This window comes from Bicyclus anynana, chromosome 4, assembly GCF_947172395.1.
Source record: "Bicyclus anynana chromosome 4, ilBicAnyn1.1, whole genome shotgun sequence".
NCBI lineage: Eukaryota > Metazoa > Arthropoda > Insecta > Lepidoptera > Nymphalidae > Bicyclus > Bicyclus anynana.
The window spans coordinates 13,857,580-13,882,877 of record NC_069086.1 but is presented as its reverse complement, the minus strand read 5'-3'; the positions used below and the strand labels follow the sequence as shown (position 1 = coordinate 13,882,877).

General features: G+C 32.2%; 5 protein-coding genes across 6 annotated transcripts in view; 3 read left to right on the top strand and 2 right to left on the bottom strand.

The window, feature by feature from the left end:
- Nucleotides 1–4,181, bottom strand: part of LOC112056453 (ATP-dependent helicase brm) — a 32,698-nt gene extending 28,517 nt beyond the window's left edge. For both annotated transcript variants that reach the window (XM_052881426.1, XM_052881427.1), the window contains exon 1: nucleotides 3,441–4,181. In XM_052881426.1, coding sequence (XP_052737386.1) covers nucleotides 3,441–3,899 — 459 coding nt within the window. In that variant the 5' untranslated portion in view covers nucleotides 3,900–4,181. The remainder of the gene's footprint in view (nucleotides 1–3,440) is intronic.
- An 808-nt stretch (nucleotides 4,182–4,989) lies between these two features.
- LOC112055417 (protein-serine O-palmitoleoyltransferase porcupine) lies at nucleotides 4,990–8,121 on the top strand. The gene has a single exon (XM_024095510.2). The coding sequence runs from the start codon at nucleotides 5,227–5,229 to the stop codon at nucleotides 6,559–6,561; it is 1,335 nt and encodes a 444-aa protein (XP_023951278.1). The 5' UTR covers nucleotides 4,990–5,226; the 3' UTR covers nucleotides 6,562–8,121.
- A 2,479-nt stretch (nucleotides 8,122–10,600) lies between these two features.
- Nucleotides 10,601–19,445, top strand: LOC112055418 (torsin-1A). The gene is made up of 6 exons (XM_052891562.1): nucleotides 10,601–11,080; nucleotides 11,747–12,021; nucleotides 12,252–12,403; nucleotides 13,004–13,149; nucleotides 13,818–13,965; nucleotides 14,723–19,445. The coding sequence occupies exons 1-6, from the start codon at nucleotides 10,879–10,881 to the stop codon at nucleotides 14,844–14,846; spliced, it is 1,047 nt and encodes a 348-aa protein (XP_052747522.1). The 5' UTR covers nucleotides 10,601–10,878; the 3' UTR covers nucleotides 14,847–19,445.
- Nucleotides 19,440–22,524, bottom strand: LOC112055419 (autophagy protein 5). The gene is made up of 5 exons (XM_024095513.2): nucleotides 22,174–22,524; nucleotides 21,764–21,969; nucleotides 20,920–21,044; nucleotides 20,633–20,833; nucleotides 19,440–20,065 (listed from the first exon to the last, which is right to left on the bottom strand). Exons 1-5 carry the CDS (start codon nucleotides 22,327–22,329, stop codon nucleotides 19,959–19,961), a joined length of 795 nt encoding a protein of 264 aa, XP_023951281.2. The 5' UTR covers nucleotides 22,330–22,524; the 3' UTR covers nucleotides 19,440–19,958.
- Nucleotides 22,525–22,889: 365 nt separating this feature from the next.
- Nucleotides 22,890–24,709, top strand: LOC112055420 (ribosomal RNA small subunit methyltransferase NEP1). The gene is made up of 3 exons (XM_024095514.2): nucleotides 22,890–23,264; nucleotides 23,420–23,663; nucleotides 24,326–24,709. The coding sequence occupies exons 1-3, from the start codon at nucleotides 23,121–23,123 to the stop codon at nucleotides 24,646–24,648; spliced, it is 711 nt and encodes a 236-aa protein (XP_023951282.2). The 5' UTR covers nucleotides 22,890–23,120; the 3' UTR covers nucleotides 24,649–24,709.
- Nucleotides 24,710–25,298: the final 589 nt, after the last annotated feature.

The window sequence follows — 25,298 nt, the reverse complement described above, 5'->3', positions numbered from 1 at the left end:
GTATCAGCGTGTTTTACAGATAAAATCGTTAGTATTCATTAACATTATATATATGTTGTATTTAATACCAATCCATACTTATATATAGAGGTAAAGTTTGTTAGGTTGTAGGAGGTAATTACTATCTACTGAACCAATTAATACTTAACCAATAGAAAGCTATTTTATTTGTAAGTGTGTATAGGCTATATTTTATCTCAGTATTTCCACAGGAACTGGAGCTGCCTACATTTTTGTCATATCCAGTGTTTTTTCACACAAATATAAAGTTTGAATTGCCACATATATACATAAAACATCTTTACTAATATTATAAATGTGAAAGTAAGTCCTTCTGTCTGAGGCTGTAAAAGGTAACACCTTTTCATGGCTATACGGCTGAACCGACGAGATGAATTCTAGTATAGTTCTAAATGGGACCTTGGAGCAAAACATAAAGTACTTTTTGACTCTAAAATAAAAATAGAAGAGGTTTTTATGGAAAGTCCCTCAATTTAAATTTGTTCTTAAATCATAAAAAAATACAAAACATAATGTGATTCAAGAATTTTTAAAATTCAACCCCTAAAGTGGTGTAATAGGGGTTGAAAGTTCACATTGATTTCCATGCGGATGAAGTTGTGGGCATCCTCTACTATTATAATATAATTATGTCTGAACTATTCTCACAAATACTTGAACAAAACATGTTTATTTAACAGAAAAGAAATTTATATGACACCCAACACTACTAAGTCTATCGGCTACTACAATATATCCGCTAATTTTTACAACTGGGAGGACATATTAAACTGGATTAAAACGAAAAACAATAAAGATTTTCAAAAAATTGTTGTTTCCAAAACATTTGAGAAAAGGGATATATTTTTCCTAAAACTGCAGAGCAATGCAAAACGCCCTGCAGTTGTTATTGTGGGTGGAGAAGAAGGCATGGACTGGTTGTCTTCAGCTGTTATATTGAATCTGTTGAATGATTTCTTGGAAAAAATTGATGAACTAAAAACACTTATGAAAAGTTTCAATTTTTATTTAGTACCAATCTTAAATCCAGATGGCTTTGCTTACAGTAAAACCCAGGTTTGTATAAATAAAGAATAAAATTAATTATAATGTGTTAAGTAGTTCTTAGGACCAAAATTAATATTCTGCATATTATTATAGCATCTTCAAGAAGGCAAAAATGTGAACATACTACTTCAGTATAAATAGGGAATATATTTGTTTAAAATCTTGACTTCATTATTGAATATTCTAGAGTCAACATCTGCTGTGGATGCTCTGGTTCAGAGTGAAATGGTTTCCTGTCTGATCTGGGAGACATCATCATTTGGATTGTAAAATAAAAAAAAAATTCCCTATTCATAATTCATAACTTCCGCAAAGTAATGCTTGCTTCACTTTTTCAATAATTTCAGGATAGATTCTGGACGAAAAACAGACAAAACCTTCAGACTCAAACAAAGTGTGAAAATTATAGTGTACCAGTTGGAGTGAACATTGCTCGAAATTGGTTTTTTCAAAAATCTCTAAAAAGTTAGACAAATTTTATAATACATTTGCAGCACATAAGCATTAGCTAGTCTAATTAATAAAGATAATGGATTTATATTGACATAAAAAACATCTTATTATTACTTCATTACTTTTTAGAGGTTGGTGAAGAATGTAACTCAGTATACATGGGGCACAGGCCAATATCTCAAGAAGAAAATCAAAGTTTAGCATATGTTCTCAATAGCTTAGCCCTCAATATGATAGCGTTCATAAATGTCAGAGGTTTTGGAAGATGCCTGACAGTACCATATGCAGATTACCAAGAGAGCAATAATTATGACATTGTTGTAAGTTAAGTCACCACAGGTTGTGTTTTTTTTATATAGGAAAACGCCTGCACTTGATCACTTTCTCACCTGATGGTGAGTGTGTAAATGTGGCCTGAATTTGATGTGACACAAACAAAAATGTGATGGCATAACAATGCCTATTTACTCTCCTTTGAAGTTATTGTATGATTGTTAAGGACCACTCAGAAAACTGAAGCTGCTTTTAGAAGTTTTTGAGCTCAGAACCAGTTATGAAGCATGTTAGGTAGTTTAAGTGATGAATAAACTGAAATATTGTTTCTTGTAACAATAAATTATTACAAGAGACCAAAGCGTTTTTCAGATAGCACACCCATGCTATCACTTTCGCTCACTGAGCTACCGAGCCGCTTATATGAAGTTCATAATAAGTATTATTATCGTGAGACAAACTGTCACCAGCACCATCCTACATGAAACAAACTGTAGTGATAGTGACCATGATAACACTGTACAGTCCTAAATGAGCCTTGTATCATAGTTTGTTACAGACCCATTTTTACAAAAACCTATACATAAACCATTTTTACATAAACCATACTAGTTTTACATTATCATATACAAATAAATATAGGCATTAATTAAATTAATTTTAGATGGAAATTCTGAAATCCACGAGTTCTAAAGTTATACATAAACATACTATAGCCTATGATGTTGGAACTACTTCAAGTTTTTTTTGTAAGTTCTTTTTTATACTTCCAAGAGATGAAAAACTATACTATTTATTTAAAATTCATTGGTTCCCCCTAGATAATTTCACAGGAAACATGGCAGATTGGGTGAAAAAGAAATTAAATACACCACTGGTATATACTGTTTACTTAGATGATGAATTCTCTGTTCTTCCACATCCCAGAAGCATCAAGTCAATAACCCAGCAATTTTATACCATCATTGAAGAATCTTTACTCTTGACTAAAGATATATATGGTCCTCTCTTTAGTTGTCAAATTAGAGTGTCAATTAATTTCAATACAATTTTTATATTAGAATTACTACAAATTTTAATATAAGTTACAATTTTCAATCTATTATTGTGGATTTTCCATGTAAATTCTTGTTGTCCCTAACCTAATAATATGTATTTGGGTTTTACTATCCATCCTCACGTGGGTCATTAGCCACACTAGTATTGACAGGGTGCAGAAGGAATAATAATGGAAATTTTATAATAAATAGCATTATAACTAATCAAAAAAAATAAAGAAGAAAAGATTGATAATATGGTTTTAATTATCACATTTATAATCTTTTGTAAATTTGCTTTTTTATGAACAACTGATTTTGAGATTTAAAATCATTCTATGTAGCATTCTTCTGCGACATTGAATTATTATCCATTATTTGATCATCATCAGTGCTACTATCATTTTTGTCTGCATTACCCTGATCATCAATACCTATCACCTCTGTATCACCTCTATAAAAATAATATATAGAGGTGATATCAACAAAAATCTTGAAAAAATAAATAGCATCCACACAACTTGTGCTTTCCTGACTAGTATAAAGTATAATTAGTAAAGCATATTATATATTATAGTTGTTTAGTACAATATGTATTAATTTCCTTACCTGATTAGGCGGCATGTGACCAATCTGATGCTGCATGTATCCATGGGGTGGGCCCTGTACTTGCATATTCGGGTGTTGAGCGTTACTAGGCATATTAGAGTGACCATTTGGGCCAGGTCCTTGATGAGGTCCAGGTGTGCTCATAGGATGTCCCGGTGGTCCAGGCATGTGCTGTCCGACCATATGAGGCGACATTTGGTGTCCCGGCGGCGGTATACCCGGATGCTGTTGTGGTCCACCGTTAGTGTTAGAGGCAATAGTGTGCGGTGGACCTGAAGGTGGCATGTGATTCTGCATAGGTTGTCCAGAACTAGGTGGATGAGATGGTGGCCCGTTGACGTGTTGATTGTAAGGACTGTGCGGAGACTGCGGCGGCGCTGGGCTTTGTGACGGCGGCCCCATGGGACTGGGCGCTTGTGGCGGCGGCATGGGGCTACTTTGCGGAGATGGACTAGCCATTTTGTCTTCTTATTTAAAACATAATAACTATCAAAATATAAACAATTCACTGAAATAGTGAGTTACATTTATGGCGGATCGTATCGCGTCACTATGTATTATTGTCACTTGAATAACTTCTTCAATATGTTTAAAATTATTCATGAACCAATTAATTAAAACAGCTAATATTTATATTAATCAACTATAGGTAAATGTTAACATTTTAAAAGAAGCATTTTTGTTTCTATGCCAAAATTACAGAATGCCATCCAACGCCAATCCAATACATTTATTTTTTTATCTTGACCCACAGAACATTATTGCTCCTAAATAGGACGGTGAAAGCTAATCGCAGATGGCGTCATCAGCGCTGGTTCTTCTGTAAACTTTGGTCTATGGCGTTATATAGCGGGATTAGCGCCTTAGACCATTGAAATTAATGGAACTGTTTCGCACCCAAATTCACCAACAAAAAAGTCTGTCGTTTTTTTGAGGGGGACGAGGTAAACTCACACATCGAAAACATTTAACACCATTAAGTATATTCTGTGTCAATACACTACACACAACTATATAATTGACTCGCAATACACACACGCGTAATTTTTACACAGACTAACCAACACATCGCTTAGACTATCCTCAGAATATATATATAGAATGTTCGACTATTTGATCGATTTTTTGCTGTTCCGTCAAAAGAATCGATTCTTTTAAGAAATCTTTTTTATTACAAATTAGATAAAATTATGGTAAAAATACTTACAAATGAAACGTTACTCCATCTTTTACTAAACTACAAGTTTTTGGTCGTTCTTTATGCCATCCAACTACACATACCGGCATTTTTAGGGAGCTCTTTACACGACGAAAACGATTACAACAATAAAACATCGGTTCTATAGCAACAGTTTTTATAAACGCGTTAGATCATTGATTCTTGATCTTTGGAGTAATAGCTAATACGGCATGGAAGGTTCGACGATTAACTAGTTTTACGAGGCAGATCCTTTCTTTTTTATGGTCTAAGTCTTCCTCAAGTCAATTCGATTTATAAATTTACTCTTTGTCTTTGTTCCAAAGAGTAAATTAATTTTGCTAATTTTATTTGCTTTGTTCTGTGTTCTGTGACTGTGATGAAGATTTTTGAAAAGAAAAACACATATAATATAATCAAAATATTTATTAACAAAATATATTAAGAGAGAACAAATACAAATCTATCAAATTTTAATAGATTTATTTGCTTTTGAAAATGCACTCAAGAGAGGTTAACTGAAATATGAAAAGCATCCATTGTAATGAATAAACAGTAAACAGTATTTCGCCGGTGTGCACATTTAAAATGGACGAAGAAGATGAATACAATGAAAACAATATGACGTTACTTAACATGATAACTTTATGCGGAGAATCAACTCTTTACGAAGGACTACGATTTGCTAAAGATTTGATTTTGGCTAATTTGTGTCTTCGTATCATTATTCAGTATGTACCTATGCCTCACAACGTCCGGCACAGTTTGTCTCTCATTATCGGCAGTTTTCTTTTGTATTTTAACATAGGATCCAATTTCATTTGGACAATTGGACTTACCATAGGCGCCTACGTATCCATTATAACTGTATCTGTTGTAACAAAAAAATGGAGAGGATTTTATGTTTCAGTGTGTGTAATTTTGTTTTTAATACTGTGTGAGATATTTGTATTGAATCCAATAATGTGGCAGCAAATAAGAGGCATCCAAATGGTAGCAGCAATGAAGATTATATCTGTAGCTATTGAGCTTGATCGAGATTTGTTTAAACAAATGTTAAACCCCATTGAATTTGGAGGGTATGTACTCTGTCCAGCTAATTGTATCCTGGGGCCGTGGATATCATTTCACACTTACAGCCACTATCTGGAAGTCAAATTTCTATGTAGCAGATGGATTGTGATAATCTTGAAGAACCTTGTAATGTCTATGGGATTCTTGCTTTTATCTAATTGTTTTGTGCCTGGGTATATAGATGAAAGCGCAACTAAATGGTTAGTTGCCTATCGTGATGCTCAAGCGTTTCGCATGTCTCACTACTTTGTTTCAAGTATGTCAGTTGTATCTATGATAAGTGCTGGGTTTGGGCTAACAAACGATTGCCATTCTGAGCTATTAGTAACACGGCCAATGATTATTGAGTTGCCCCGCTCGCTTGTTCAGGTTGTAATTTATTGGAATATGCCAATGCATCAGTGGTTAAAGACTTATGTGTTTAAGACCTGCCAACCGTATGGTCAATTTATATCAATTCTTACCACCTATGCAGTGTCATCTTTGCTACATGGTTTCAACTTTCAATTTTCAGCTGTTCTACTCAGTATAGGAACATTTTCATATGTAGAATATAATTTTCGATACAAAGTGGCATCTGCTTTGGAAGTGTGCTGTTTAGCTAATCCTTGTCTGAAGCAATGTGAGCATAAATACAAGAAGAACAGCTTTCTAGCAGTTTTTGTGAACACTGTCTTTTCTCTAATTACTGCCATCCATTTGGCTTATTTAGGTGTAATGTTTGAGGCATCCTTTTCAGTGCAAGAATCTGGTTATTCTTATTACCATATTACTAGTAAGTGGGAAAATCTCAATTACTTTAGCCACGGCCTTGCTGCTTTTATGTATGTGATATACTTAATGATGTGATTCTCTATTTTTAATTAAATAACTTATAAATTATGAAATTGATCTCATGAAATAAATTTTGGTCCCTTGTATTGTATAATTTTATATTATTCATATTGACATTTGCACAAATGCATTTATTTATCTATTTTGCTTATATTATGTTTACCAGTTGTAATATGTATATGTCACTGTATGTAAATACTGTTAGATTATAAGTAATCTATCTCACAAGATTGTAAACTGTTGAAAGATTGTGAAGCGCAACATACTGCATACAATTTAATGCATTATTATTAGATAGATTGTAAGGAACAACACACAAATAAAAAAATACATTACCTAACCATTTGTTTCTGAACTATTCAAATTACAGTTCTCAATCACAATATTTTGACAGTTCACCATTTCGAGAGATAGATCTAGAATCTAATGTTATTTACATTTATGTTATGTAGTATATATATACAAAACATATATATACGGCTGCTATTTTGAGAATAATTTATAATAGTCATAGTCAGTATACAGTGCCATATTTTTTAAAGGGTGCCATGTTTTGATTTTGTAATTGGGGCAAATTTAAAGTGTGTATGGTGTAATAATATGTGAATTTGCATTTGAACTAAGAACTACATTTTAACATGATTGTAAACTATTGCAGTAAATAATAGCTGTAAGTAGCTTTGTTTTATATGATGGTGCCTGTTTGCATTACTCAGATTTATTTTATAATATATTAAATATAATTGATTACTAATAATTTCAATCATGTTCAACAAATTAATTTTTTATATAATTTAATTCACTTTATTATACTTATGGGAATCTCAGTAAGCTAAGTCTTCTTTTACAATATACTTCTATACTTTTGGTTTATCTATGGTATGACCTTTATAAACTTTTAAATGTAAAATGTGGAACAAGCTTAGCATTGCACAAATGTAATGGCATTTAATGCACATATTTATACTGTAAGTAGGTGATTATCATATATTAATTAGGTGCCTATGTTTTATTAATAATGAATTTTTTATACAATTTATGTAAAGATAAGCAGTTACTTATATTGTCATTTATGCATTGCAAGACTATCAGGTAACAAAACATTACCCTTCCTTTTAGCTTTGCCATAGTAGGGTAAAAATAAAATTGAAAACTGAAAATTTTATTCAAAATATACATACTCTTGCTAGTTTCAATGCTCAAACTCTTTAATTCAAATACATAATATTATGTTAAATTGGTGTTTGATATCCAGGTAGCCATTTAACATACTAATTATTTATTAACACTGTAAAATATAGCACAAATATCTTAAAGTGTAATGTAACAGTATTATCAATATTAAATAAGCACAATAAATTTAGAGATTTTACAAAACCTTGAATAATAAGTTATTATTTACACTTTCAATACAGTAATATAATAATTCTACATGGTATTTAAACTCTTTTTAATAGGTACGGTACACTCATGTAGTTATTATAGCCAACACTTTCTACTATGTAAAGTTACTCTCGAACTGCCAAATTGAAGAAATAAATTTTCAAACTGAATTTGAGTATTCTTATTACCCCATATTAATTGTAAAACAAACTATCCTGGACAAGTAGTTTGTTTATAAGATTGGTCCATAAATATTAACAGCATTTGAAGCTGGTCACTATCATTATTTGATTTTGATAGAATCAAACAATTTCTCCATTATAATTATTAACATAAACCTGCTAATCCTCATTAAAGCCAAGTTGTGGGTCTAAGCTTTCATAAAAAAAACATGTATAAATCAGAATGCTGTTTAAATTTAATTACCACTAACTACAACCATATAATTTCATCATTAAATAAATTGAATTTTTTCTGTAAACTATTATCACAAGTTCGCACATTAACCACATTTGAATTCTTCTCTTTATTAAACAAAATCTGCATTCTATAGCTGATTTTAACATCTGTAGCATGTTGACAATAAGATTTTAAATTATCAATGGTGTCTTTACTGGAACTGAAATACTCTGGTCTGCTGTACATTACTGTTACTTTGTGATCTTTAACAACCTTTTGTATATTGCAAAGTAATTTGTGTAAATAAAAGTCCATCTTTGTTATTTTGAAATCCTGTTCACTCCAATAAAATGCAGTAATTGTATGAAAAACTACTAGTGATATATTAGGATGTTTAGATAAGATATTTTCTAAATTTTGTATTGTTATATAAAACTGAGTTGCATCAAATATTTCCAATATGTAGAGATTTTTCAGAGTCACTGAAAGTATTGTGTCAATATCAATAATATTAGGTTTTGGGCTATTATCGGTGCAGTTCATGTATTTAAAAATTTTCTTTCTTAACATAATTGAAATGTAATCAAAATACATATTTCCATCCATATTGAAAATTATAACTCCCGCCTCAGGACCATTTAATGTTTGTGGAATTAAAGCTTCACATATTAGTTCTGTAAGTAGGTAACTTGTGTTTCCTTCACTGTACAATTCAATGATATCACCCTGTTTTGGTCCATCTCCAAATACAATTGGATAAAACTTTTCTATACCAGGCTTTTTTGTTAAACGGGCTAGCATTTGTAAACCGGATTCAATTTTTATTCCACTTGATGTCATTGTTAGTGCTACCTTACCATGTAACTTAATGTATTTAATTTAAAACTTATTTCTTCATAAATCGAGCACTATAGGTACTTAGTACGCTAAAATTTAAACAAAAGCTTAAAATATTTCTAATTCTTACTTCTTAATTCCCATGTCAATATTGACTCAAAAAGTACATTTGTATTTTGTTTGGTGGCAAAATAGATCGGAAACGGAAATTTTAAATTTTTGACATCTTGATTCATTCATAAAACATGAAAGTTGAAACATCTACTTATTTTTTGCACTCTACAATAGACAAACGTCATTCGATTTGAAAGTTGATTAATGAATTCTGCGATCTCCAAGTTTCCTGTGATACCATTTTTTATTGAATCAAAAATAGTGATGTGACAAAGTGAACGAACATGACTCACTCAATATGTTCTGAACCAAATTAGTAAATAATTTAAATAAATAACAGTTACATCTGTTATTTAATAAGATATTTCTCAGTCTATGGCTTAATAATAAACACAAAACCTTTGAGTCACAGATGAAAATGAAATTATTTTAAGACCTTATTTAATTTGACTAATAACTGAGACAAATATAATTAAATTAATAGATCTTTCATGTTATGTTATTAATGACTAGCAACGCCTGTGACTTTTGTCCGCGGAAGTAAGTTACCTTCTTCAGTATTATTGTATTCAGGAATTATTAAAGAACGATTGAAAAAATACACAATAGCAAAGTTTTTTTACTATCTCTATTTTTACTTTTTATTTACTATCTCTATTAGTAAAATATTGTTGCATAAATAGGGTAGTTGACTCATATCAAATTTAATATAAACAATATTAATTTTTTGTATTTCATGGAATTAGGATTAATTTTAAATATATCATTATTTTTTTCTGTCTCTACTTTTTCTTCATTTTTATTTTCATCATGAGACGATTCTAAACTTAGTGTTGCATTGGCTTAGGCGCTGGATATTTGTCAGAGTTCAGAGTCGAACATTTGAATAGTAATTGTTTATTCAATGCAAACAAACAAACAATATTTTTTTTGCCCTATATAATATTACTATCTATTTAATTAAGAAAGTCGGGTTTGCTACAATAGTTACAACTCAAGAACGGCTGGACCGATTTGGCTAACAATTAGTGGAGAGGTAGCTTAGAACCAGGATAAGGACCTAAGATAGGGTACTTACTTAGGGTAAGGGTACGTGGGATTGTGGGGTTGAGTAGGGTATGTATGTTACACAATTTTTCTTTCAACCGTCTGTCACAAAGCGTTATGATAGAAATTTCTGTTCAAAATTGCTCTTTGAGAGTGAATGAACTGAGGCACTATTATTTACCTATACAGAACAAGACATCACTATGACATTAAATAGGGTATAATTATTTTACAAAGTGACATTAGCATCTGTCAGAAAATTCGCAGGATTAATGATTTTACTGTAGCGATTGGCCGTTCGTTTGTGTACTAACACAACATCTAATCTGTGAATAGTCAATAGTGAATATATTTTTATTCTTTGTTTTCCTAATTCTTTGTATTTTTTTGTATTTCTTTTCTTTGTATCGAAATTAGAAAAATTATCCCGCTCGTGCTCGCAGTAGAGATCATTTTAATAATCTCAGGATAAATGAAAAAATCAATGTAAATTTGTTAAATCGTTTAAAGTTTTACGGTTGAGTGGTGTAAATATAAAAATCAAATATTAAAATGTTAAAAACACGTTTTAACTATATAATATTGTTTTGTTTACTATGTAGCAATCATGTATTTTCCGAAATCATAACGGTATCATTAATTGGCGCAGCTGTTGCTACCTCTGGTTTATTTGGTTGGAATAGCATAAAATCACAAACTTATTGCCGTTTCAAAGAATGTTGTGATGAAAAATACATTCATTTCGATTTGGACAGTAAGTTATTGTTTTATTTGACTGCACACTTGATAACTTTTATTAATTTGAAAAAAATCTTTATAATATGTATGTACTTACATGGCAAACCGTTAATGTTTGATCTAGCAACGATTGAATCCACTGAACTGAATGCTAGTTAGTCTGTACGCCGTAGAAGTAGGTGCGAGAGAATTACCAGAAAAATCTCTAAAACTTGCTTAAAGACTCACTGTGTTGGTGCCAGGTCCATCGCGTGATAGAGAGAAAAACTCTGAGCAAAGTCCAGGACTTGTGATCTGAATGTATAGGGTTAAGGAATTTCTTGACAATTGACTAACACTCCCCTCCTCTGCTTTTATTGTTCTCCCTGCCTAGCCAAATTTGGTAAGATCCTATTAGAGTAACTTTGGAGACCCATTCTAATATAGAACAAACCTGTGATGAAACTAATATTAAAACATAAAAGCGAAATTTTATGTTTAAGTGTGTATGGTTTAATCTCTTTTCCTGTGCAGCTATGGAACCAATTTGGTTAAAATTTAAAATAGAAATAGATATTACCCTTGATTAACACAGAGCTACTTTTTATCCTTGAAAATCCATAGTGGGATTTGTGGAAATTAGAATTACATGTAAATAGCTAGTGCTGAATAATTTCAATTTATTTCCTTTTACTTTTTATAGAACTCGGGCAGTCCTTTTCACAAAGAATGTATGGCCAGCCATTAGTGAATGAAATTACCAACATTCTTAAAGCACACAAAGAGGGTTTATATGATAAAGAAAAGAAAAATAAAAAGGCTCTAGTATTAAGTTTACACGGCTGGTCTGGTGTGGGTAAGAATTATGCTGCAAATATGATAGCTGAAGCAATCTTCCAGAAGGGAATAGAGAGTCAGTATGTTAAAGTTTTCATGGGAAAGAAAGATTTTGATTGTACTAACATCCAAGAAACTCGGGTAAGACAACAAACAGAGACCAGCAATAATTTTCTGTTTGTCAATTGTGCAATTATTAGCTATTTTTATACACATAGTGCTTTACAATGTACCTTGTAACACTAGAGCCAGACCTATGATCATTACTAATGTAATATTGTACTTAAAAATATAGATAGTTAACAAATAAGTCTAATAGTAAAATTTATATCACTGTATAGCAGAATATACAACTACAATATTTTTTACAGAACAAATTGATAGCAGAAGTCAATGAAATTGTGAAAAGCTGTCCTACATCATTGATAGTGTTTGATGAGATACATGAAATGTGTCCATCAATTTTAGATGCCATAAAACCCATGCTAGATCACCACCATGCAGTTGACGGAGTTGACTACAGGTAAAGACGCTCTCTGTGGCGCAGTGGTATTGGCGTGGATTTACAAGATGGAGGTCCTAGGTTCGATCCCTGTCTAGGCCGATTAAGGATTTCTTGATGGCTTTTGCTGTGGCTAGTTACCAACTTACAGACAAAGACGTATCACCAAGCGATTTAGCGTTGTAGTATCATGTGTAAAGGCGTGTGGATTTTCATCCTTCTAACCAGTTAGCCCGCTTCCATCTTAGATTGCATCATCACTTACCACGAGGTGTGATTGTAGTCAAAGGCTAACTTGTAAATAATACAAAAATTATTTACCAGTTAGCCAAGTATTGCTTAGTTCAGGTATTACCCATTTATGTAAAATTAGGTTATACTCTAGTAAAACTTTATGAAATCTTGAAACATTGTATGTTAAGATGCAAAATGTTAGGGACACAGTGTTGTGGAGTCTCAACCACCCTCAATCACTGTATCTTGTGTAATTCCCGTGAACAGCGACACTTTTAGCTAGCTTTCAAGATGTCATTGATTTTGAATTGATTTATTTATACTAAATTTTATAATGTCCTGCTGATGGTCTTGTAATTTTGAATGTAAATTTTAAATTTATTTCAGAAACAGCATATTTATATTCATTTCAAATATTGGTGGCAAAGAAATTGCAATGAACCTCCTTGATCTTTACGGTCAGGGAATAAAGAGAAATGAGGTTGACTTTCATAACTTTGAACCAATTATTAGGAGAATTTCCTACAGTTCTGGTAGGTATTTTTTATTGTATGCATTACTATTTACTGCTCTACTCTACTGTTTATTTTACTAACTCAGTACTAGCATATCACCCGTATTGTATAGACTTTATTAACAAAGAAAAACATGGACTATTTTTAAAAAAATTGTATTGTTTGTCAAGAGATGTTTTCTGCCTGCCCTAGTTAAATATAATATGTGTCACATTACCTCTGGGCTCTATAAGAATTAAGAGGTTTATCTCCAAATCTTTTCAAATGTGACCAATATTCCTGGTCTATTTGAATTATTCTAAAAGATAGAAGTAAGCTAAATGATATGACCTATCAGTGTTGAGACCCCTTTACTGGGCAACTATTGAGGCTTCTTGATTGTTGTTCTTTGCCTCATTAGATATATAACAATCAAAGATTTTCTACTATAATGGTATTTCATGTTATGTGCCTTCAAAATCACTGTACAATATTGTGTTTACTTACATTACATATTTATGTATTGTCAGCCAAATGAGATACAACGGCTTGACAAAGTGACAAGGTATCTTAACACAAACCATTTCCTGAACCACAACTCGACAATAGTCAGTACACAGTAGACAATATTCAGGTATTATTTGTTGTTCTAAATGAAATTAAGACAATTAGCCACATCAACCTTGTTAATTACATGTAAATTCCAGGTGGTTTTGAAAAATCATCAACCATAGCACAACATTTGATTGATCATTACATTCCATTTCTGCCGCTGGAACAACAACACGTCGAGATGTGTGCATTGGCAGAATTTAGAAATCATGGTATCTATCATCCGACTGAAGAAATGATGGCGTAAGTTAATTGTTTCATAATTTTTTTTTATTTTTTAAAAAGAATATTTGCCATCTTTTTTATACCAATATTCACATTCCCCTCTAACTAGTCGGAAAGACTAGCTAGGAGTGGGTACGATAGACCAACAGGGTGTGGAGCGAACCACCACCCCTGGGTGATGAGTCCGACCACTGTTACCGTTGAGCTATTAAGGCTTAATATTTATTAAATGAATATAATATAATATAATAATTTGTCGGAGTCTCAGCCATTGGTCTGAGGATATCATAGGAATTTGCTGGATGCAGGCTGCTCATGATCGTGATGTTTGGATGTCCCTACAAAAGGCATATGGCCTGCAGTGGACATCCATCGGCTGACATGAGGATGACGATGATGATGATGATGAAAATTAATACAATTTAAGTTAAATTGGAAGAGTTTGTTTATCATCATTTTACAGTCATCTCACAGGACCTGGCAGATTCTAAAAATGACTTTTATTTATGATAAGTCAGACTCATGAGGAGATACATAGGCTTACTTTAAAGGAGGAGGGCGGCGTATAATTGGGGAAATTATGGTTTAATTATTAAAATACCATAATGGTTACAAGTAAAACAATAATGCAATTAAATGGTCTTGAATTGAGAATCTGCTTGTAATTGGTTTTAGAATTATTCTACAAGGATTTTGTAGTAGGAAGACAACAAAGAAAAATGTGCTACCTAATTTAAATTATACTCAGTTGATTAATATTTTATTTAATTTTCAGGGACGCATTGTCAGTCATTACGTATGGCCCAACGGAAGAACAACCAATTTTTGCAAATAATGGCTGCAAACGGTTTACCAAACAAGTGCCTTATGTGATACAAAAACATAAAAACAATTTATAAAATGTGCGATATTTTAATAACAGATATAGTCGGATGCAATCGTTATGACGTTTCCGAATCGTGCCATATGCTGCATAGTACAAGATTTTAGGTATAACCGGTATGCTGGGGCGCGGGGTGGGGCACCCCACGCGCAATTCGAGTGTTCAAAGCTTTCAAACAGTTTTATTTTTCTTTCTATAGAATGAAGTTTAAAAAAAATAACATCATTTTTAATGATTCAAATTATGAAACATACAAAGCACGAGACAAATAATGTGATATGAAAAATTTTTAACTTTTATTTTACAATGGCCATAACATGTTCTTTCATGATCTGACAAATGCATTTATATCGAATATTAATAACAATGAATACGGTTTGATTCAGTTAAAAAGAATATGGTTCAATCTATTTCAATAACAAAATAAGACAAAGTGTCTTGGTTTTAGCGTATTTTACGTGTATGTATGGCTTATTTCGGAGACGTCATATGAATTGCGTCCGACTTTACCTACAAAAGATGAATTTAGGGTTGGCTTTACAGCTGCACATAACACACTTTGAGAAATCTAATTTCTCAAAGCAATTGAGAAATCTAATTTCTCAAAGCAATTGAGAAAATTATTACTATGATATTTTAGCAAATATCATTGTAATTATAATTTTCTTAATATTACTACTTAATTAAACTTATGGGTATTTTATATAATTTAAGGTACACTGTTTGAACTGTTTTTTGTTTCTTGCGTCCATCAAATATTGTTTTGGGTGTATGTAATATGTATAAATGTTAGTATGCAAGTCTACCTTTGTTACATGGTATTTTCTGTACAGTAATAGTACAGTAATAAAGGTTAAAGGACCAACTACCAAGCAGGCAACCATTGCCTATACAGGGCAACACTTTGCAGGGCATGCTATAGCTCGGCAAGTTTTATTACACTCCCTTGATATGCGGGCGATGGGGAGGGAAGGACTGCGCGGATGTAAAGTCGCGCGCGGAACAGCGGCTGGAAGTGGGATGCGTCAGTCGTGGGTTTGTCTGTCATCGCTACCCGCCTCCCGGCCCCCGCGGACCATCGGGAGTGTTACAGACAAAGCCAAGCTATAGTGTCATCCAGTGTCGTATCAAACTAAGTACTAACTAAACTAACCTAACCATAAGCTTAAGTGTTAAGCTTATGGAATTGCACTACCAACCTCAAGTTTAAGATCCATATTAAAAACTACCTTCACCATCTGTTTAATGGATGAAACGTGTTTTATATCAAAGGGGAATGCCCATCCCCGGCCCACGCCTATCCTAACCTGACCATTTACTTGTACTTAAAAAAATCTTGATAATTCTACTTTAATAATGAAATTAAAAAAAAAAAACCTACTGGCAATATATTTTTCAATGTACTAAATTTGATATAAAATACTTTTCGTCCATTAAACAGATGGGTGAAGGTCATTTCTAAATCAGACCTTCCACTATAAGAAAATAGTAACACTTGGCAGCAAAAACAAGTATGTTAGTACTTCCTTGGATGAGCTCTTGACTCTTGTCATATAAAATATATTCTAAAACTGTTATACCAGCCTTCCTTTATTTTGTGAATATAGTTTAGGATTTCTTGTGATATTTGAGAAAATGCTAGGCTTTAAATATTTGTTTGTAATATAATTATTATGTACCTGTGAACTGCACTGTATTAACATGTATTGTTGTCCTTTACAGGTTAATTTATTATTTATTTATTAAGAAACTGCTAATACTCACGTGATAATAAAACATCAGAGTATGAATGTCTATTGTGCCGCGTTGCAAGAACTAGCTTATGACTAAGGACCATGTATGATTTCGAAACTGGTCGGACATAGTCCAACATATCACGTGAGTTTTAGCCGTGTTTCATTTTATATTAATGTGAATAACTCTCACATAGTTTAAATTCTAAGTTGTCTACAAGTGTTATGATAAAATGGGTGGGGATGAACATACTCATATTAAAAGTAAGCGTAAAAGCTAAATACTGTAATTCTTAATTAAGTTCAAAATTACAATATTTATCTTTTGTAATTTTTTTTAATACCTAATCATACCAGATCATGTTCACAAATGAAGCACATGGTTTATAATAATAGATCTGAAATATGTGTTTGAAGATATACCTACATAATAACTCAAAATTCAAAATTCAAAATTCAAAATTCATTTATTTCAAGTAGGCTCAGTTTACAAGCACTTTTGACACGTCAGTTGACTATTTGTAAAGATTCTACCACCGGTTCGGAAGGCAGGTTCTGCTGAGAAGATACCGGCAAGAAACTCAACAGTTGCTCTTTTGAAAAAGTCATACAGTATTACAATTTACATTTGATAACAATTAAATTACAATTTCTTATAGTTTTATTTCCTGTGTGAAGGTGGAAGCTGATCCAATGGCCTCCATGCACCTTTGTCGTTAAGGAACTCATCAATAGTGTAGTAACCTTGACTAAGTAAATGTTTTTTAACACATTGCTTAAAGTTGTGCATTGGCAAGTCCATCACAGTCTTGGGGATCTTGTTATAGAAGAGTACACCCAAACCCACAAAAGATTTTTTAACTCTTTGGAGACGATATGCAGAAATAACTAACTTATGCCCGTGTCTAGTAAGACGTGGGTTTAGATCTCCTTTTCGTTTGTACAAATTAATATTTTGTCTCACATAAACTATACTGTTATATATGTACTGACAGGCTACTGTTAAAATGCCTATTTCTTTAAACTTTTGACGAAGGGACTCGCGTGATTTTAGTTGATATATTGCTCGAATTGCTCTTTTTTGAAGTACAAATATAGAATGTATATCAGCAGCCTTGCCCCACAACAAAATACCGTAAGACATTACGCTGTGAAAGTACGCAAAATAAACAAGTCTAGCTGTATCAACATCAGTAAACTGTCTTATTTTTCTCACTGCAAAAGCAGCTGAGCTGAGTTTACCTGACAGTTTTTCTATATGAGCACCCCACTGAAGTTTAGAATCCAAGGTCACTCCCAGGAAAACTGTGGAATTCTCTATTTCTAGTGTTTCACCATTGATCATTATAGACTTATCTAATTTTATAACATTTGGTAATGAAAACTCAATACATTTAGTTTTCTTTGCATTTAAAAGTAAGTTGTTAACAGTGAACCAATGCGACACATGCGATATGGCACGGTTTACATCGTCGGAATTATCTTTACTTCTGTCACTCTTAAAAATTAGGGATGTGTCGTCAGCAAACAGTACTATCTCACAGATGCCGCTAACATGGTGTGGTAAATCGTTTATGTACACTAGGAATAGAAAAGGACCCAGAATTGAACCCTGTGGGACGCCCATTGTGTTAGAAAAACCGCGAGACTTTGAATCATTTATGCATACCTTTTGTGTTCTATCACTAAGATAAGAGGCGATGAGATCGAGTGCAACACTTTTTATGCCATAGTGGCTTAACTTAAGTAAAAGAATGTTATGGTCAACACAATCGAATGCTTTGGACAAATCACAAAATACACCAATAGCATTCTTAGCATTTTCCCATGCATCATATATATGTTTTAAAAGTTTAGCACCTGCATCAGTTGTACTGCGACCTTTAGTAAAACCATACTGTTCAGGGTGAAATAAATTATTTAAATTAAAATGACTTAAAAGTTGATTTAAAATGATTTTTTCAAAAACCTTACTAAGTGTTGGCAGTATTGTAATTGGTCTATAATTATTAACATCAGTTTTGTCACCTGATTTAAAAAGTGGTAACAGTTTGCCATGTTTCATTAGGTTCGGAAAGATACCCAAATCCACGCATTCATTAAAAATAATAGCTAAGTGGGGAGCAATGACATCAATGATGTTAGATATTACTTTCACTGACATGCCCCACATGTCTCCAGTTCTTTTTAATTTTAACAGTTTAAAAGTTTTTTTAATGTCTGATACAGTTATATGATGAAATTCAAAAAGAACGTTGCACTCTTTAACATGGCCTCTTAATATCCTCTGGGCTTCCGTAGCAGAAGAGTCCAGTGAATCTGTTAACAAGATAGGAACATTCTGGAAAAAGTCTTCAAAGGCATTAACAACCTCGTTATCGGTGTTTATCTTTTTATCATTGACAATTAATTCAAAACTCATATCACGTGGTCTAATTTTGCCTGATTCTTTATTAATTATGTTCCAGGTTGTTTGTACCTTGTTTTCAGATTTTATTATTCTATCTTTGATGTGTAATGATTTTGCAAGAATACAAACACGTTTGAAAATTTTTGAATAGTTTTTTACATGTTCTAAATATGTTCGCGTTTGATTATACTGTTTCTCCTCGTACAACTCGTACAATCTGTCTCTACTTTTGTAAATGCCTACAGTAGCCCATTCGCTAAACTTTAATTTTTGAGTAACATTAATACGTTTAAAGTTAAAAATTTTACAAAACTCTTTGTCTATTACTATATTATAACTAATAATACAAGTATGTTTGAGATATAATCTCTGAAACATTTTACATTTTTATGTATAATATGTGTCATGATAATTATAACAGCAATGTAAATATTATTTTGTTAATTTTGTAAATAAAACAACTGCCCAGGAATGTAGATATTTTATTGTACTTACTGTATTATTACAAATATATTAATATGCATCACATTTAACACAAAGCTTAGGTTTCACTTAAATTAACATTGAAAAAATATATTCTTAAAGCAAATTGCTTTTAGGCTGAGACTACACATTCAACTCTACAAAAAGAACCATAACACGAAAAGTGCTATAGCCAAATTGTCAAAAACAATTGCTTTATCCCGTTTCTATATTACAGTACAAGGTTGTAACAATTCATCATGTTATTTTTATACTATTTTAACAGAAAATTAATTCAAGCGCTTCTCACAATGATGATGTGAATGGTAAAGCATATAATATTTTAGATTTTAAATTGAAATTCAGGAATGGGATCTACATGAATGTTACCAGAGAGACTGTCTTACAGTCTTGTTGATATTATATAGTCTATGACAGGCAACATTTCAGAGCAAAATATATATGTGCAAGCTCTGAAATACTGATACAGTGTAGTCTAAGCCTTATTAAGGTTTATGACCAATTAACACAAGCAAATGTGTAAGAAGTTGTCTGGATAGCTCATATGTTCTGAAAGCCACTGAAGGGGCGTGTCCAATGGTATTAATACACCATGTGTTCTTAATTTAACTGAAAAATAAAATCAACATTAACCATATTATGGACTATGCAAATAAAATGTGAACAATATTTTATATTATGAATAAAAGCTGACATTCAACTATGCCGTATATGTTCATCTATGTTTGCATTGAAAGACTCTGAAACTACTGAAACAATTTCAAAAACTACTTTACTGTTGGGAAGCTAAACTAACACTGAGTGCTATAGGCTATATTTTATTTTCCCCGTTCTCTTACAGGAACCATGCGGGTGATAGAAAGCTAGAGATTGTGTTTGTAATTTAAAATTTCAAAAATTGACCTGGCTCAAAAGAAGTGCAGTATAACACCAATATTGGAAATTCCTCTATGTGATAAACTCAATGTATGCCATGCAGTTCCTCAAAAATAGATTAGCTGAAGACCGTAGCAATATAAATATAATAGCAAAAAATAGGCTGTTTCCTATGTATAAGGTAATTTAATGTAAGAAAGAGTTAACTGAAAAATTGTAACAGGGCCCTCTTCTAAAGTGAAATAAAAATACAATTAAAAATAAATGAGGATATTTTATGAAACAAAAAACCATGATTACCTTCAGGTTTGTCAGGATACAACTCTGATAAAAGTTGTTGTACAGTTTTCCGACTGCCATCATTATTCTTAGGACTGATCAGCCGTTGACAAGAAATGCCATCATCTGTGTATATCCTGATAGGAATGTGCTTAAAACCTTCATTGTCTCCATGAGATTCCATTAATCTTCTGTTTATGGCCCAAAATTGGTCAAACTTGTCTGAAAATACAATATAATATTGTTACTAAACTGGTAAACAGATTTTCTGTAAAAAGTACTTGCATGATTTTATTAAAATGTAATACCATTTTGCAGTCCCAGCCATAGCTGGTTATGGTCTTTCTTCTGCATTGTGGACATTACTTGTCCTCTGTGTTTTAGCACATCAGCTTCCTTCACAGTAGACATGTAGTGTGCTTCTACTACATCCCTAAAATTGAAAAATATGAATGAAACTTTTTTAGGATTTGAGATAACAACTTCATAGTTATGTCAAACTCTTTTGGTAGCTGTTTATATAAGTAACTAGCGGACGCCCGCGACTTCATCCGCGTGAAAGTCGATGTAAACTTTCAATTACCCCTACCCTACGTTGAAATTTTTCCTGAATTTTCTTTGCTATAAACCTCACGGAGCCCGAGACCTTTCCAACGAATGCAAAACCATGGAAGTCAGTTCGTGCGTTCTGGAGTTATAGCGTCAGGAAGGAAACCCCGACTTATTTTTATATAGTAGATTAGTAACATTATAATTTATTTGAAGCATAAAATCTATTGTGGATCTTTATGGTCAACTTCAAAATCCAAAGCATTACATTGACAATTAAAAATACTGATAAACAGTAAGAAAAACTTTACATCTCACTGTTGAATGTCAATGTCTTGATCAGTGTTGTAGCTTGCCTTGGAGGGGCCCTGTATCAAAGTTAGTTGGGAGACCCAAAAGCGACAAATCCTGAAAATCTCTTTAGCCGTTTTTTTATGTTTTTTTTTCTCCAGGAATCACCAGATTGTGGATTAAATTTTACTAAGTTTTGCTATCATACTTAAGGGGCCCTGTTGTACGGGGGCCCTGTATCATTGATACGGCTGATAGACCTGAGCTATGCCCTTATTCTCGATAGGATAGGACTTCTTGAAAAATACTTACTTATTTGGGCAATGTAATAAAACAGTTTCAGGGAATTTTGTGAAGTGCACTGTTAAAGTCCAGGGCAGTTGAGGATCATTCCCACAGAATAAGTCATACAGGAAGCCAATTGGGTAGTGCCATTTCAGTGCTTGCCCATTATAGTCAAGCCACATTTCATTGTCCGCATTCTCTTGGGAAATGTACCGCAAAAAATGTCTCTTCATCTAAAATAATTACAATTATTATAGGTAACTAAGATAAAATATAAAATAGGGAACTAAGATAAAAATAAATAATTGCTTTAGCAGAGGAAAACTGTATTTTTAAATATATCTGATCTCATTTCTTTATTCTATATTAATGACCGAAAACTATTAAGATATGAACTTGATTGAAATGATATCACAGAAAGTATTAGAATCAAATACCTTGTCAGTAACCAGGGGAAAATAACTAAGTCGGGGCACCATTACGTAAAACGGATCAGGTTGCTGAATCTCCATTATTTCCTCTTGCGCTAGATGGAAGCATATTGGTATTTTTCCATCCCAAATTTCACGTAAAACTTCTCTATCGTTAGCCATAGTTATTGATTTAAAAATGTATCCTTAGAAAGTGTACATCTTTATATATTGGTAATGTAATGGATAGGATTATAAAGAACAAAATTGATTTACACAATTTATAACTTATTTTAGCTATTTAAAATATATATTTGAAGAAAAGAATTAAAACAATACGACAGAAAGTTAATGCAAATTCTATTCGTAAAATTAAATCAGCTGTCATCTGTCAATGTCAAAATATATTTTTTTATCTAGCTAGGGGGTTAGGGCTCTACATTTTTTAGCATTTTCCTGTTTCTTCGAACATTAAAAAATAATTATAAATGAAAATTTTATTCATCATAATAATAGCAGAATAGGACGGTTTTCTTACTTTTTATAATCTCACGTAGATTATAAACGAGCAAATATTTTTGTAATGTTTATTCTTGATTGGTTTTTAAGGCTCAGAAAGACTATAACCCAAAGATGTAAAGCCAATTATTGGAAAAGTGTCCGACTAGTACTAGTATCGTGATCTGTGACTGACAATAACTAATCTATTTTAATCTGTGCACTTGACATATGAGAATGACAAAACAAAAGTCAAAACATAACCTACAAAACTATTTTTGTTTTCATTGTATGGTTGTTAAATGTGTTTACTTTGATCCACGTGTATTGCTAATCAGAATAACTTAAATCATAATAAAATTACATATAAATTATAGTCTCAGGTGTACTAATAACATATGAATAAGCCCTTAAATTTGAGATAAATTAGCGTATTTTGGTATCCATTTGTGAGTTGTGGTGTTTGTTATCTAACCATGGGTAAGAAACGGAAACTTGCAGCCAATAGTGATGATTTTGAATATGATCCCATTCCACGACACCTCGTTACATCGCATATAAAGAAACAAGAAAAACGTCTCATTGTAATTCTGGAAAATGCTCAGTTAGAAACAGTTAAGGTAAGGTTAAAATTTCATACATAAAACTAATGCTAATTAGTTACATATAATATAATTATGGTGGTTATTGCTAATTAAGGTGTAAATTTGTTGCATTCAATATATTTTGACTGTAACTTGTTTAATGACTTAAGAACTTTGTCTTCTTTCCACAGAATGGAAATAGTTTTGAGCTCTTGAACTGTGATGACCATGCGCACATACTGAGGAAGAATGACCGAGATCCAGGATCATGTCGACCGGATATCACCCACCAGTCCCTCTTGATGCTAATGGACTCGCCACTCAATAGGGCTGGACTCTTGCAAGTTTACATACACACAGAAAAAAATGTCCTAATAGAAATTAATCCACAGACAAGAATACCTAGGACTTTTAAAAGATTTGCTGGTTTAATGGGTAAGTAATAAAATATACATTACATTACATAAAAAATTATGTTGTTATTTATATGATATTCTTGACAGTTACAAAATTGTGACAACAGTTATGTAGCCATCCATTGAAAAAAGGCAATCTGTGTCTATCCTGTTAGCCATTGTTGGTAAATTAGTGTCCATATGTTTTATTGTTGTCACTAATTTTATAGGAAAGTTTGTGTGTGTGTGTCTTTGTTTTTTCTTCATGCTGCAACTGCTTAGCTGAATAATTGATAGACTATTGAGTATAAGTTACATTATCACAATGATTTTCTTGCAGACATAAGTAAGTCAGGGACATCAGATAAAATGATTTTCTTGCAGACAAAGTCAGGGGCATCAGCTAACGAATAAAAAATAATAATATATTTTACTTTTAGTAATTTAATGGCCCTTGATTAATCTATAATTTTGAGATTACGAATTTGTTATCATAATTAATTAATTAATAATACTTATATGAAATAATAGTTATGTGAGTGATTCTATCTTATTGATATATTTTTAGCATATCTATACAATTTTAAAAAATAAAACTTATTAAAATTATAAATAAGCCACAGCCCCATAGTTAACATATTTTTACAACAAAATACAGCTTTGTTTTACTAACATTTCTATTGAAATATTTTTCTGTTTCAGTACAACTTTTACACAAATTTGCTATCAGAGCATCAGATGGCCCAATGAAATTGCTTAAAGTCATCAAGAATCCAATCACATCACACTTGCCTGTTGGTGTTAAAAAAATTACCATGTCGTTTAGTTCTAAGATGGTACAGAATTGCCGAGAGTTGGTGCCAAAAGATGAACCGATAGTTCTCATAGTTGGAGCCATGGCCCATGGCAAGGTTGAAGTGGATTACTCTGAGGATGTGATATCAATTAGCAACTATCCTCTGTCAGCTGCCCTAACTTGTGCCAAACTTTGTTCAGCTTTTGAAGAAGTGTGGGATATTGTATAATTATTATAACATGTATTTTATGTTTAAGTCATTCAATAAATGTAAGATGTATTTTTGATTCGATGTAGTTGTGTTTTATTTCTAAAACATATTTAGATTATGATATAAAATTCATGAAAATACCATGTGTTAATCCCTGGCTTATCTTATTTAAAGATTAGTGATATAATAATATATTCAAGCTAATTTCGTTTTTGCAGTTTTATTAATATTTAAACAATAGCAAGGAGCCGTTGGATTCTGGCGGTTCAAGACCATTGTTTGGAAATCCATGCAAGAGGCCTTTGTCCAGCTGTGATAATGATAAAAAATAGTGAGGTAATGAGGCCAGTTTGCGATAAACTTGAAACTACTGAACGTGTTTACATGCGGTTTTCACAAATAGGTGAGGCAGGCTTTAAAAATTATTTGTCAGCAACAGTTAAGGCACCTGGGAGCTTTCACGGAAAACTTTGCCTAATCCTTGCAATAAATATAATAAAAAATAAATCCTTGACATATGTTCTTTTTAAGGACAGCATACCTATAGTATGGGTATTCTATCTTCCAAAAATTTGTCAAATACGATGGAATAATAACCGATAATGTCGCCGCCGAAGTCGCAGGCGTCCTGCTAGTGTACTTACTTATAACTATAAGTTGGGTAAATA

What these genes read in the sequence shown, in the direction of transcription:
- LOC112055417 (XM_024095510.2), top strand. Translation starts at nt 5,227, where the DNA reads ATGGACGAAGAAGATGAATACAATGAAAACAATATGACGTTACTTAAC.
- LOC112055418 (XM_052891562.1), top strand. Translation starts at nt 10,879, where the DNA reads ATGTTAAAAACACGTTTTAACTATATAATATTGTTTTGTTTACTATGT. An exon ending in CATTCATTTCGATTTGGACA is followed by an intron (nt 11,081 to 11,746) that starts GTAAGTTATTGT and finishes TACTTTTTATAG; the next exon opens with AACTCGGGCAGTCCTTTTCA. An exon ending in CCGACTGAAGAAATGATGGC is followed by an intron (nt 13,966 to 14,722) that starts GTAAGTTAATTG and finishes TTTAATTTTCAG; the next exon opens with GGACGCATTGTCAGTCATTA.
- LOC112055419 (XM_024095513.2), bottom strand. Translation starts at nt 22,329, where the DNA reads ATGGCTAACGATAGAGAAGTTTTACGTGAAATTTGGGATGGAAAAATA. An exon ending in TTCCCCTGGTTACTGACAAG is followed by an intron (nt 21,970 to 22,173) that starts GTATTTGATTCT and finishes TAATTATTTTAG; the next exon opens with ATGAAGAGACATTTTTTGCG. An exon ending in ATGGCTGGGACTGCAAAATG is followed by an intron (nt 20,834 to 20,919) that starts GTATTACATTTT and finishes TTGTATTTTCAG; the next exon opens with ACAAGTTTGACCAATTTTGG.
- LOC112055420 (XM_024095514.2), top strand. Translation starts at nt 23,121, where the DNA reads ATGGGTAAGAAACGGAAACTTGCAGCCAATAGTGATGATTTTGAATAT. An exon ending in CTCAGTTAGAAACAGTTAAG is followed by an intron (nt 23,265 to 23,419) that starts GTAAGGTTAAAA and finishes TTCTTTCCACAG; the next exon opens with AATGGAAATAGTTTTGAGCT. An exon ending in AAGATTTGCTGGTTTAATGG is followed by an intron (nt 23,664 to 24,325) that starts GTAAGTAATAAA and finishes TTTCTGTTTCAG; the next exon opens with TACAACTTTTACACAAATTT.